The sequence below is a fragment of the Leiobunum rupestre genome, chromosome 7, assembly GCF_980474605.1.
Source record: "Leiobunum rupestre chromosome 7, qqLeiRupe1.1.hap1, whole genome shotgun sequence".
Lineage (NCBI taxonomy): Eukaryota > Metazoa > Arthropoda > Arachnida > Opiliones > Sclerosomatidae > Leiobunum > Leiobunum rupestre.
In genome coordinates, this window is record NC_143390.1 from 6,761,288 (window position 1) to 6,775,538 (window position 14,251).

The following is a 14,251-nucleotide window of genomic DNA, read 5'->3' on the forward strand; positions in this document are numbered from 1 at the left end:
TTATTTTGTTATTGCTTAGTTGAACATTTGTTTCTCTGTCGAAAGTTGAACGGTTTAGTTTGTTGACAAAGAGATTTGGAAAAATGTTTTAACGCAATAACTTTTTTGATTAAAATGGTAATCTTCTACATCCACAACTATTTTATTTGATTAATTCTACTACGTCATGTAATCAAAAAAAATTATCCGACTTTCGTACTTATCCATAGATAACCCCAAATAACGTGGATAACGGTCAGATAATGCCGACCTCTAGTCGGAGAGAATTGGAAAACTAAACGCTGAAGGAGTTGTTCCAAGTTATAAGCCAGTGCCACAAGCTGCAAAATATTAATAACAGGTTATTGGAATGCTCACCATCGTTCTGTAAGTTCTGAGGTAGGATATTTTGTAATAGGTGCTTCCATAAAATCCCCATCAAATTCAAATATAGAGTTTGTGCGATACTGCCAAAGCTGTCATCCAAGTTCTGGCAGCAATGTTCGGCAGGTGGGCAAGAAAGTTGGGAATGATTTTATAGAAAGAAGTATAATTATTAGTTTTATTAGTGACGGATTTATGAAAAATTTAATTTTCTTATTTTCTGCTTAATAATATCCTAAACACCTTCCAAAAATTCTGAGCGTACCTCATTGGGAAATCGTTATCATATGTGGTGGAATGTCCGGCTTGGGAGAGCTAACTATTTTGGCTTAGAACGGACTGAAAACATTCTAAACTAGCGGTTCTAATTACGCGCAAATGATTGTTTATAATGGGAAAAAATGAGCGACTAAAGACACGAAAATTTGGCTAAATGAAAAACTGAGAATTTAATGAAAAACAATTTATAAAAGGTTAAAATACAAAATGAATTATTCCGAGAAAATAAGGGTTATTTTGAGTACACGCATTCGCGGAGGAGAGTTCTTGATTTTAGATCTTACTCCGATGGCGATTTGTCGCAACTGATGGTCCTTCCGATTGTTGGGACGTTTCTCAACCTTGAGAAACCCCCCTTTGGCAAACTTTCCATACGCGAGATTTGAGAAACGAGCCGGTCCGAAGCAGCTAGCCGCCTCCCACTGGGGAGAGAGTACCAGTGCCTAAGATTTCCATCATTCGCCTCTAAACCGTGGAAAAACCCCAGTTTCTATTTCTTGGAAAGGCTTACTATAGCGAAAAAGGTCGATCGTCCAAATTACACGTACATATACAGGCAATATAGTAAAAATACAACAAATTCCAAATACAAAATATATAAACATAAAAAATCACAAATACAATTACAATTTCGATATTCAAACAATAACAGATACACTTAATATTCAAATATACAGAAATCAAATTTATTAATAAAAATAAGCCCAAAATCGCTAGGTATCAAAAATCCAAATTTCAACATCCTCCCCCCTCTGGAACATTACATGTTCAAGAAGTTAAGGCTGATTCTAACAAATAGACTAGCTGAATTGGTCTACGAAGACGAGTTCCGTCTGAAAGACGTAACATACACGACCGAGTTAAGTTGTCGCGACCTTTGAAAGTTTCTTCGACTACGGCGGTTTTCCAACAGAGTCTGGGCATTCGTGGTTCTTCAATGAGTACGACGTCGCTTGGTTCGATGGCTTTAGTAGGTATGCATTTCGTTCGATGATGGGCAGACCTCAATTCCAGTAAATAATCCGTTTTCCATCTTTGCCAGAATCTCTCATTGAGTTGCTGTCTGTATTTCCATCGCTTAGTTAATTCGGCCTGAGTCGATTGCATGCCTTCGTCTCGCTTGTAGCTTCTGGATGGTAAGGCTGTTAACCTTACGCCAACGAGGAAGTGTGACGGACTCAAAGGTATAGGTTCGCCGGCATCTTGATAGACAAATGATATTGGCCGGGAGTTAATGGCGGCTTCTGCTTCCGTGAGTGCTGTTTCGAGTTCCTCGTGTGAAAGCCTCGCTTGGCCTAGGGTTTTTCGAATTGCGTTCTTCACGGAGCGTACAAGGCGCTCCCAAAAGCCGCCCCACCAGGCAGCGCGATCGGCAATGTATTGCCAAGAGATTTGAAGCTCTCCAAAGTAGTTGGTCACGTCAGGATTCGAAAGACATTTTAGTAGCTGTTTCAACTCCGCTTCGGCCTTCTTGAAGGTTTTAGCATTGTCAGAGAAGATTTTCTTCACAATGCCACGACGTGCCACGAACCGGCGAAAAGCGAGAAGAAAATTCCCAGCAGTCATATCACTGACTAATTCGAGGTGAATGGAACGAGTCGTGGCGCAAGTAAAGAGCGCTATGTAGCATTTCTGCCCATTTTTGTTGTATAAGGGGCCGGCGAAATCGAGACCGGTGACCGAGAAAGGAGGAGCCGGATTAGAGCGATCTTGCGGAAGTGGCGCCATGTGGGTGTAGGATGGTTTGGCGAGAAATTTACGACAAACGCAACATTGATTGACAACTCTTTTGACTAATTGGCGGCCTTTAATTATCCAAAACCCTTCCCTGATTTGAACGAGGGTTTCATTGACTCCACCGTGCATTACGCGCGTATGGTTGTAGTGCGCTATAAGTTTTGATAAAGGATGTGTCGAGGATAATATCCACGGGTGTTTCTCCTTGTACGATAATTGCGCGTTATCGAGTCTCCCTCCAACGCAGAGTAAGCTGTTTTCGTCTAGTCTTGGGTGTAGAGTAGCGAGTTTCGAATTTGCAGAAATTTGCTCGCCTTGACGTAATTTACTGATTTCGTTTGGGAAGCTTTCTTGTTGCGCGTGACTAATCCAAAATGATTCTGCTTGCCATATTTCTTCCGCTGTTAAATGACCGACGTTTCGGTTTCCCTTGTTTCTGGTATTGTTGATAAACCGTTTGATCCAAGCTGTCCTCCGATACAACCTAGTCAACGAGCTGAACTTGGTGATGTCTAATGGCGCCTCGCTCGCGGGCTGCGTGCACGTCACCGCTTGCATAAGTGGGTTGTTGAAGATGGCTCTCAGTTCTTGTGATTCTTCGTCGGTTAACTCTCTCGATTCCGTACGGGGCGGACTTATTTGATCATGTGTTAGCCATGATGGACCGTTCCACCAGAGCGAATTCGAATCCAGGTCCCTGAGGCTTCGGCCTCGCGTTGGCAGGTCGGCAGGGTTGTGCTTACCCTTGCAGTGAAACCAAGTTTGCGGATCACTTTTCGATTGAATCTCTCGCACACGGTTGGATACGAATGGCTTCCATTGTAGGGCGGAACTTTGAATCCAGTGTAGAGCGATTTGCGAGTCGGTCCAAAAAAAAATCTTCTTCGGTGGATCTGTTAATGTCTTGATTATTGTTGCAGACAATCTCGTTCCGAGAAGAGCACCCGTCAGTTCGAGGCGTGGCAGCGTGAGCTTTTTGAGAGGAGCCAGCCTGGCCTTGGACGCCACTAATGTCGTTCGAATGGTTTTGTCGGCGGATTGATATCTGACGTATGACACTGCGGAGTAACCTCTTTCGCTAGCGTCTACGAAGGTGTGAAGTTCCGTTTTGTTGAATTCATTGTGATCTACTCCGTTGTAATAGTATCTAGGTATTTCTATTTTGTGCAGGTCTTGTAGTTCTTCGCACCACGAATCAAATTGTTCGGCCATGTCAGGCGGTAGCGGAGAATCCCATTTCAGTCCTCGTTCCCATGATGCCTGAAAGAGAAACTTGGCCTTTACGACGAAGGGAGATATCAATCCCAAAGGATCAAATATCCTGGCTACGACCTTGATTATCCATCGTTTTGTGCTTTTCTTGCCAATCAAGTATTTTATGAGCGCTTCAGCCTCGAAGCGAAATGAGTCGCTTTCCTTGTTCCACGGAACTCCGAGGACCTTGACTTGGCTGGAATCGGGGGTTGTTTCTGGATTACCCCAAAGACGTCTTAGTTCGGGCGAGTTACTGTGCCATTTCCTCAGGTTCATTCCCGCGTCGTTCATGATCTTCACCGATCTATTCGTTATTTCGAATGCCTCAGGTGGTGATTTTGCTCCTGAGGCTAGATCATCGACGTAGAGACTCTTGTCGATTAGTGTGGTGATGGATGGTTCTGTGGCTTCATAATTTTTCAGGTGGTGGCGGATCGTTGCTGCTAATAGATAGGGACTGGATGTGATCCCGAATGGTACTCGGGTCATTCTGTAAGTCTTGAAGTTGTCTTTTGGCTGGCTGATGTCTACCCAGAGAAATCGTAGTGCGTCTCTGTCCTTGGCCGCAATCGAGATTTGCAAGAATGCCTTCTCGATATCTCCGATGAAGGCTACTTCGCTTTCTCGGAATCTTAGGAGAACTTCTGTTAGTTCATGGTTCAGTTTTATTCCAGTTTCCAAGCAGTCGTTGAGGGATGGCAAGCCTTCTGCGTGCGAGGAACCATCTTGTACTATCCGTAATTTGGTAGTTTCACTTTCCCGCGTGACGCCGTGGTGTGGGAGGTAATAAAGTGGGCTCCCGTCGATATCTGGAGCTTCTTCGGCGATTCCTAGTTGGAGTTGTTCTTGAATGATGCCGTCGTATTGTTTCAGAAGGTCGGGATTAGCTCTTAACTTTCGAAGGAGTGATTCGGCTCTTTTCGTTGCGATAGCGTAGTTGTTGCCTAGACGATCTTGATTCGGCTTCCACGGAAGTGAAACCTCGTATCTTCCATCTTGAAATTTTATGTTTTTCTCGAACTCCTCTAAAGACTGTGTCTTGGTTTCCGATTCATTCTGAGTATCTAAAATTCCGATTGAGTCTAGCTCCCAGAATGCTCTCAGTTGATCCGATAGTGATTGTTCCTCGCAAACAGCTTGCATTACCGTGACGGTGTTGATACTGGCTTGAGAGTATTCGGCGGATGTTGCTCCGTGAGCGACCCACCCGAGGACGGTCTCTAGTAGAACGAGCGTGTCCGAGAGTCTTTCCATTTTTCCGGTGGATATCTTCCAGTAGAATTCTGTGCCAATTAGTAGGTCTAGCTGAGAACTGGTGTTTTCGATTCCATCGATTATGGGACCGTCCGCCATAGGCAGTTCACGGTTTCCCATTTCCTTGACGATGTCTTGGTCGGGTACCGAAAAAATGGCTCCGGTTATGTCGGGCGTTTCTAAAGCCTGAATGACGATCCGTTTTCTGGGGTCGTGTAGACTTCGAATCTCTAACTGAACCCTTCTGCGTTTGACCTTGATTGGGCGCGCTTCTGCGAATACGAAAACTTCCAACTCCTCTTCGCCGATAACTGGAAGTCGAAGCTGTCTCGATATTTTCTCCTTAATGAAGGTACGGTGCGCTCCGGCGTCCAAGAGGCAGCGTATTCGGACTGCATCTCCGTTGTCTCGGCTACTGGCTAAGGCTAATGCGGTCTGGAGTAGGACCGCCCCCTTTTTGGCTACAGATGTCATTTGAACCCCAACGCTTAGCTTATTCTTCTCAGGCTCCGCTCCGGGTTTACTGACGTCTCGCAGTTTCGAATTTATATGGTCTTTGGCTTCTTCCGAATCGCAGACCGCTGAGTGGTGACTTTGGCCGCAGAATTTGCAGAATCGTCGTGACCGTAGATTGCAACGCTTGGCCGAATGATTCGTTTTGAGGCAGATGAAGCAACATCTCCTTTTTAGGGCGATATCCCTTCTTTCAGTGGTTGAGAATTTGTCGCATTCCATCGGTCCGTGTGCGGGGTTATCACAGAAAATGCATACCCTTTCCTTAATGCCGACGTTGAGGGCCGCCGCTGACGGTATATTTGAATTGGTCTTTTGGCCGCGGTTCTCTTGGCGTGAAAAAAATGGTTGTTTTTCACGCGCATTGGGTTTGCGATCGAGATCTTGTTTGTCTTGGCGGCGCACACTATAGGCGCGTTCGCGACAAGCTAATTCGTCTCTTAGAAATGGAAGTAATTTTTCTACACTAATTTCTGAACTTGCTTTATTTTCTCTACTAAACGCGAGCGCTATTTCGGTGGGGAGGAGGCCGAAAACTAAATGACCGAGCAAGCTGTCGTATGACTTACAATCTACCCCTAGCGATTTTAGGCTTCTTATTTCAATTTCGCATGTATCGTAAAGGTTTCGTAAATTAGTTACATCATTGGCGTTTTTTATCGCGGTCAATTTAAAGAAATTGTTTAAATGCGCACTAACTACAATGTCCTTACGTCCATATCGTTCTTTTAGAATGCTAATTGCTAAATCGTAATTGGCTTGAGTCGGAGCCAAACCCGCTATGGACTTCGCTGCCTGTCCTTCTAAGTAGGATTTAAGGTAATGGAACTTATCTGTGTCGCTGAGTGAGCTGCGATGAATTGATCCCTCGAAGTGACTCCAAAACTGTTGCCATTCGCTGATACTTCCGCTGAACTTCTTTATTTCGAGTTTTGGTAGTCTCACGTGTTGCGTTTGGTGACTGATGACTCTCAATTCGTCACCTCCTGAACCGTCACCTTGCTGGAAAACGGGGAACGAATTGCTTCCTCCGTTCCGGTTGATTGTGTTTACTTGTGGTGCAGTCCTTGCTAGTGATCGCTCCGCTTGATCCACAATTACTAAGTAGTTGGAGTGATAATCGTAGGCTGCATCCGCGTCCTTTTCGTACTCCGGGCCTTCTAGAATGTCTCCGATGGCTTCATCGAAAGCGAGAAGTTGAGTTTCACGAGGCCTTAATTGAGCTAGGGCGTTGCGTATCTCTGCCAGTCTTGGTGAAGCGTTTTCCAACTCGCTTTTAAGGGAGTTCAGCGACCGAGTGATGTGAGATTTCAAAGTTCCACGTTTCTTGACTAAATTCCTCAGAGTCGGATTCGTATTTGTTAGGGCGGGATCTATTATCTGAACGGCTTGATGCGTTGGATCCTGAGGTGTTGTTCCTTCGGCCATTTTCGCTGATCTTGGTCACAGTACGTCCGATAAACAACTTGATTATACGCGTAGTCCCGGGTTTCGGCACCAAATTGTGTGGTGGAATGTCCGGCTTGGGAGAGCTAACTATTTTGGCTTAGAACGGACTGAAAACATTCTAAACTAGCGGTTCTAATTACGCGCAAATGATTGTTTATAATGGGAAAAAATGAGCGACTAAAGACACGAAAATTTGGCTAAATGAAAAACTGAGAATTTAATGAAAAACAATTTATAAAAGGTTAAAATACAAAATGAATTATTCCGAGAAAATAAGGGTTATTTTGAGTACACGCATTCGCGGAGGAGAGTTCTTGATTTTAGATCTTACTCCGATGGCGATTTGTCGCAACTGATGGTCCTTCCGATTGTTGGGACGTTTCTCAACCTTGAGAAACCCCCCTTTGGCAAACTTTCCATACGCGAGATTTGAGAAACGAGCCGGTCCGAAGCAGCTAGCCGCCTCCCACTGGGGAGAGAGTACCAGTGCCTAAGATTTCCATCATTCGCCTCTAAACCGTGGAAAAACCCCAGTTTCTATTTCTTGGAAAGGCTTACTATAGCGAAAAAGGTCGATCGTCCAAATTACACGTACATATACAGGCAATATAGTAAAAATACAACAAATTCCAAATACAAAATATATAAACATAAAAAATCACAAATACAATTACAATTTCGATATTCAAACAATAACAGATACACTTAATATTCAACTATACAGAAATCAAATTTATTAATAAAAATAAGCCCAAAATCGCTAGGTATCAAAAATCCAAATTTCAACATCATAGTATGCAGTTAGACGTCACGCGTAAAATAAATTTGATCTGAACAGGATATACTCAAATGTTTTATAACGATTTCCCCTTTTCCATTCGAATTACAACCATTTTTCTATACTTAGCACTTGAGATACGGACAACTTAATAGCAGAGAGTGTGTTAATAGCTTTTATTTGAAATTTGCTACAATAAAGGCATTATAAGTCGCTTGATGACTTGGGCCTGAGGTGGTGCCTTGGGTATTAGCCTAGCTGATTATTATTATTATTATGATTATTACCTAATTGATTAAGGAATTGTTGGCGCTTGGATTTTTAGGAAGATACACAAGTCCAGTCACTCGCGTCCAGTACGTCAGATTTATGGTAAAGAGACCTATTTATCAATTTTCAGGGAGGTAAAAAAACGCTGAACGTAGAGTCCGACGCCACCGCTGTATAAATAATAATAATATTTATAGTTCAAATGAAGAAATATATTTTGGTTTCTGGTCTCTCTTGGTATATTTACTGAATTACATTTTTTACATTGTTTGTGTGCCTTTTTAATTATTTCGCTGCATTGGTGGATACAGAAAAACTGAAAGGAGCGCTAAATGACATTTTGAGATATGAGTGTAATAACATAAAATCAAATCACATGCAAATCCGCCACTGTTACGCCGGCAAGCGCCGCCGCCACTGCATGGTTAAATAATCCTTACGCCGCCGCCGAAGGCTCTAAAAATGAGACACGCCGCCGCTGATCATTGTTACATCGGCGTCGGACTCTAGCTGAACGTCATATATTTTCTTATAGGTGCTGAATGCTAACAGCACAAAACTATCTTATTTTACAATGACATACATTCTGGTTGGCTAACTTGGCTCGTGTTCCAACAATATACTCGCGTGTTCTGGCTAAGCAGCTGCTTGTTATTGATGCAACACAGCACCTGGTATACAAAAACTGAGGTTGTACCTCAATACACTGTTTTATGTCAGAAAATAGAATTTTGTTTGCATTATTTGGGCCTGAGGTGGTGCCTTGGGTATTAGCCTAGCTGATTATTATTATTATTATGATTATTACCTAATTGATTAAGGAATTGTTGGCGCTTGGATTTTTAGGAAGATACACAAGTCCAGTCACTCGCGTCCAGTACGTCAGATTTATGGTAAAGAGACCTATTTATCAATTTTCAGGGAGGTAAAAAAACGCTGAACGTAGAGTCCGACGCCACCGCTGTATAAATAATAATAATATTTATAGTTCAAATGAAGAAATATATTTTGGTTTCTGGTCTCTCTTGGTATATTTACTGAATTACATTTTTTACATTGTTTGTGTGCCTTTTTAATTATTTCGCTGCATTGGTGGATACAGAAAAACTGAAAGGAGCGCTAAATGACATTTTGAGATATGAGTGTAATAACATAAAATCAAATCACATGCAAATCCGCCACTGTTACGCCGGCAAGCGCCGCCGCCACTGCATGGTTAAATAATCCTTACGCCGCCGCCGAAGGCTCTAAAAATGAGACACGCCGCCGCTGATCATTGTTACATCGGCGTCGGACTCTAGCTGAACGTCATATATTTTCTTATAGGTGCTGAATGCTAACAGCACAAAACTATCTTATTTTACAATGACATACATTCTGGTTGGCTAACTTGGCTCGTGTTCCAACAATATACTCGCGTGTTCTGGCTAAGCAGCTGCTTGTTATTGATGCAACACAGCACCTGGTATACAAAAACTGAGGTTGTACCTCAATACACTGTTTTATGTCAGAAAATAGAATTTTGTTTGCATTATTTGCCATGCCCATAGCTAAACGGGCTCGTCTCACACCGTGTCTCACACTTCCATAGACGTAATGTAACGCGAGCCCGAGCCGAGCCCTTCCTATGGACAATTAACATGCGGGCTCGCGGGGCTCACGAGCCCGTTCAGCCATGCCACATTTGTTATTGTGTTTAAAACTGTAAATAAGACTTTAAATTCAACCAATAAAACACTTTATTTATTAATTAGTTTAACTTTCTAACACTTTTGATACTGACCAAAACTTAAAAGTTTTATAAACCCACATTTCGACAACAACGTTTTTTTTTTAAAATAGCTTAACTTATTGAATTGTGAAAAAAACGTGAATAAATATGATAATTTATGTCCAATATTTTTATTTTCCATTTTATTATGATTAATTAAGGTACATTTTTAACAAATACGTGTTTATATTTATTATTATTAAGAATCGATATTTTACAAAAAGGGTGATTCCTTAACGACCCCTAACTTCCTTTTAAGCTTAGACTTATTTCTAAGTGATAGTAGTCCGTTTATGATGGTGTCATAAATCCACGGAATTGAAACGCCGAGCCAAATCCCCAAGTAGCCACCGACGTATCCGAGAATTTCTATTGGCTATGGACATAAATACGTTGATTTTTTATTAGATATTTTAAAAGGTATTTGTGTTAAAAATTAAAATAATTGATGGCGATCTGGCAAGTGCTCTCGTTCTTAAGAACAATATGTAAATAAATCACTGAAGCCAGATGCTGTATTATATTTGGATTTTTAACCATTTATTAAAGAAACAAAATACTGTAATTCTGGCAGCATGTTCGTAAGTGATTTGTCTAATCGCTTGAAGATTAATATCTATTCTTGAGAACTGGGAATTGCTATATTTTGAAATAAAATGTTTTAAATGTCAAGTTGACTAAATTTCATATAGTACTTACTTTTGCACACTATTTAGGTTGCTCTAAAACGAATAAAGAAATAAAATTAGAAATTATTTAGAAATTCCAAAATGCATTAACTTTTTTCTCAGGGAGACGATCGTTGGGAAGAATTCTTACGGTGTATCTATTATTAATATTATATTATTGCCAGATTGTAAATTTTACTGAGATCTCACATGATTCATTGTAAAAATTTTGAAAAAATTGAAGCTCAAACCAAAACCCGGAGGTACTATCATCTTAAGGTTCCTTTTTGTAAGACTACCAAAAAAAATGTCTTCGATTTTCTGTTATGGTGTAAAATTTTTTAATAACTTTGATCACAAATTGCAGTCGATCAAACACCTCAACTATTTTAAATCAAATCTAATAAACTTGACTTTTTGTAAAAGAATGTTGATAAGAATGCGATATGTTTTTGTATCCATGTAGGTGTGTATATTTTGTTGTTGTAATTTTTAATTGAACTTAATTTAATAACTTATCTTTGGCTAAATAAAACCTTTAATGTATTAACTATTGCATGGGGCACAAGTCGCGATTAGACTTAGCCCCAATATCCTTGTTGTACCAAAACAATAGAATTTTCAATAAAATAAATTGATTGATTGATCATGGCCGAATTTACACACAAATCCCGAGAGGGGAAGGAAAATCGTCACCGATGTGAGCTTCAATGGAATCGGAGTCAGAAAACCAACGAGATGATTTGATTTTTCTAGAGGGAAGGAGCTTACTCTTTGAGCATGCTAAAAATCTCTCAAACGTGGTCATTCTCGGGCCGTATACTGAGTGTCTATTTACCCCCAACTTTCTTGGGTAAATAGCAATGAGTCTGACTATTTATCCCCGAAAGTCAGAGCTACGCAATTTCGATGGTAAAGAGTTTGTTCCGCGCGGTGCTTGCTATTTACCCCCAACTTTAAGTGCTCGGGGAAAATATCTTTAACCGCAAAAAAAGGCTTTAGCTCGTGGTCTTGTTGGTGCTCTGTCTATCTCAGCCCCCTTTTTTTTTTACGAAAAATGACTTTGTAACACGTTATCCTAAGCACGGCCAACTTTGATCTTGCGCTATAGATTAAAGTTGGCCGTATCCTAAGAAAGGCACCAGCTACAGTGATTGCTGATTGGTGGTTTTGAAATTTCGATGTCATAACGTTGGCTTTGGGGCTAGCCGAGAGCCACTATGGACAGTATATATCCCTAAGGGGAAGAGAATACGCTCTGATTTTTAGACCAACTGCAAGAGTTCGTATCGATGCTAGGGCCCTAACTGAATAAAGTCGGTCGTACTTTAAAAACGGGAGATATCAAGGTCATTTGAAGCGCTTAGAAACTTACGTTTGCCCCCCCCCCCTCTTTCAATAACAGATCGTCAGTGGGAGAAACCACGATGTCAATGCAGTGGAAGGTAGGCGTTTTCCCGTCTCCTTAGGGATATACATGTATACTGTCTATGGAGCCTCGGAACTCTGCATCTCTTGTGTAAACTGTAAACAAATTCTAGAAATTTCCTTAGGCAGCGGTAAATAAAACTAAAACCAAACCATACATTATTCGTGGGATTAGGGTGCGTGGGCAGCGTGGCTCGCACTGCGATTTGAAAGCCAACCATTGTGAAGTCGTTTGACTCGTTTCAAATTCAGAATTTTTGTTTAAAGGTTAAAATTATAACTTACTATACTTGATATGTAATTTGAAGGGCTTTATATAAAAATTGATAGGGATTTGATAGTGGTGCTTTCTAAAGATTTTTGAAAGGTAAAAAATCCATCAGTTAGGAAGTACTAAGATTCGATTTTAATTTGATTTTTAAACTTTGTGGGTTTTAAAAAAAATTGATCGGGTAGAAAGTAATTATATTTGATATTCACTTGATATTTAAATCTTTTGAGGTATTGATAGAAAATTTGATCGGAATAGTGATAGTGGAGCTATATTACCAAATTTGAGAGGAAACAAATTGATCGATAAAAGTTATTCATCTTTGATTTTAAAATGATATTTAAACGTTGCGGGGTTTTAAAAAAAATTGATCATGATAGTGATATTGGTGCCATCTTGATGATTTTGAGAGGTAAAAAGATAGATAGGCAAAAAGTGCCCATCTCTGGACTAGCAAATATAAAGAATGATCTTACGCGAATTGGAGTAAAGTCGTATCCGGGATCGGAATCCACTGAAATATCATACAACGTAGCTCTGTAACGATACAAATTTGATACTTTATGGTTTAGAAAGATCTTCGATAAAGCTTTGTACCCCGAAGAAGCTTTCCCAAATTTCAAAAGAAATATCTTTAATTCGAAAATATACAGCATTTTGAGTTCAGTCTAACGAAACTTCTAGTTAAATTAAATTACAAAATCAGAAGTTTGTGATTTGACCACTACGTGGCTATATGCAATTTATGCAAACTGAGAAGGCCAATTCACCTACTGCTGAATTTGAACGTATTTGACGACATCTAGCATTAGTTATCTCGTCAGAACAAAACACAAAAAAGTGTTCGAGTTTGCTCGCTTAGCCAATAAATTCACATAAAGTTTTAGTAATGTAAAAATCAAAGGGATGAAACTGACTTGCAATCGTGAGGACACCTATTGTGGCATTCGGGTCGAAGCGATATGATTTCTCCACAACATGCCTCTGCAAAGTAAACATACATTCTTAACACCCGATTTGTATCTGGAAGTGAAATTTAGATACTGCTAAATGTCCTACTATGGCTCTGGATGTCCGTGGTGCATTTGTTTTCGCTGTGAGGCTGCGTTAGTTGCAAACAGTTCGGTAAGCAGCTGCACCTCTCTAAAGCGAAACGCTTCGAGCATTCTAACACACAAAGCTTCGCGAAGTTTAACAATAACAAATTTAGTAATTGTATAAAGTAAAGCTCTAAGTTTTATTTTATACAGGGTGTCTCTTGGTGATCGGCCAGTGAATGTTTCTCAACAACTATTTATTCTTGAGTTCTGAGATTTTCCGGTTATATTTAAGGGCAATGTAACTTTTTAATTTGTAAATTTCAGAAGAAGTTTTCTAAAAGTTATTATTTCACCGATAGGCGCCAAACAAAACGTCACAATGAGAAAGTTGTAGAGCGTACTTCACTTAGATATTACGCCATGAACAAAAACAAGTTGGTACTACCTTAAAGACCTTTTGAGGAGCCATTTCTAAATTAAGTTATAAGCCTAACACTATTCAGTGTACCAAAGAATTAAAACATTTTTATCGATTTTTCTGAAATTTATTAATTCAAAAGTTATCTTGCCAATAAACATACACTGACAATTTCCGAACTCTATACTAAATAGTTGTTGAGAAAAATGACCTGACCGATAGCGCTGAGACACCTTGTGGATTGAAAAGGGGATTTTATTGTTTGACAATCACCGAACAAATCTTCAGATATAGAAAAATACTGTGGCTATTCTGTAAATTGGTTACTTCTTGCGATCAGACATCGAAGCGAATGAATATCAGTGGGGTTATTTAAGAAATTTATATTCTGCTAACTGATATAGAAAATTTCGTTAGTCAATCAAGTTGGTCATTAAAACACGGCACTAATGCGACGACGTCAAATATTGCGTCATTTGAGTCGGTGATAGGGAGGCTTCGCTCGTTTCGCTTCAATAAATGAACTATTTAATTATATAAAACCAAATAATCCCACCCTTTCCAATCTGTTTTCCATTCTGAGTGATCCCGGAAGTATCCATCAACACCACATTAAACTGAAGCCTCGTGCTTTTCAATTCGAGCTAATTTGCCAACAAAAACCGTTTGGGTACAGTGCAACACGACGCAATATTAAAGGGAGTAAACCTTTCACGAGTTTGGGGCATCACATAATTCCCTCCCCTCATTTTCTTAAC

General features: G+C 40.3%; 2 protein-coding genes across 2 annotated transcripts in view; both read right to left on the minus strand.

Annotated features, from left to right (window-relative positions):
• LOC149934204 (uncharacterized) overlaps positions 1–14,251 on the minus strand; it is a 371,814-nt gene that overhangs the window by 42,335 nt on the left and 315,228 nt on the right. The window lies entirely within an intron of this gene.
• Positions 1,411–6,828, minus strand: LOC149934205 (uncharacterized). Its single transcript, XM_090153405.1, has one exon. It carries the CDS (start codon positions 6,826–6,828, stop codon positions 1,411–1,413), a length of 5,418 nt encoding a protein of 1,805 aa, XP_090009531.1.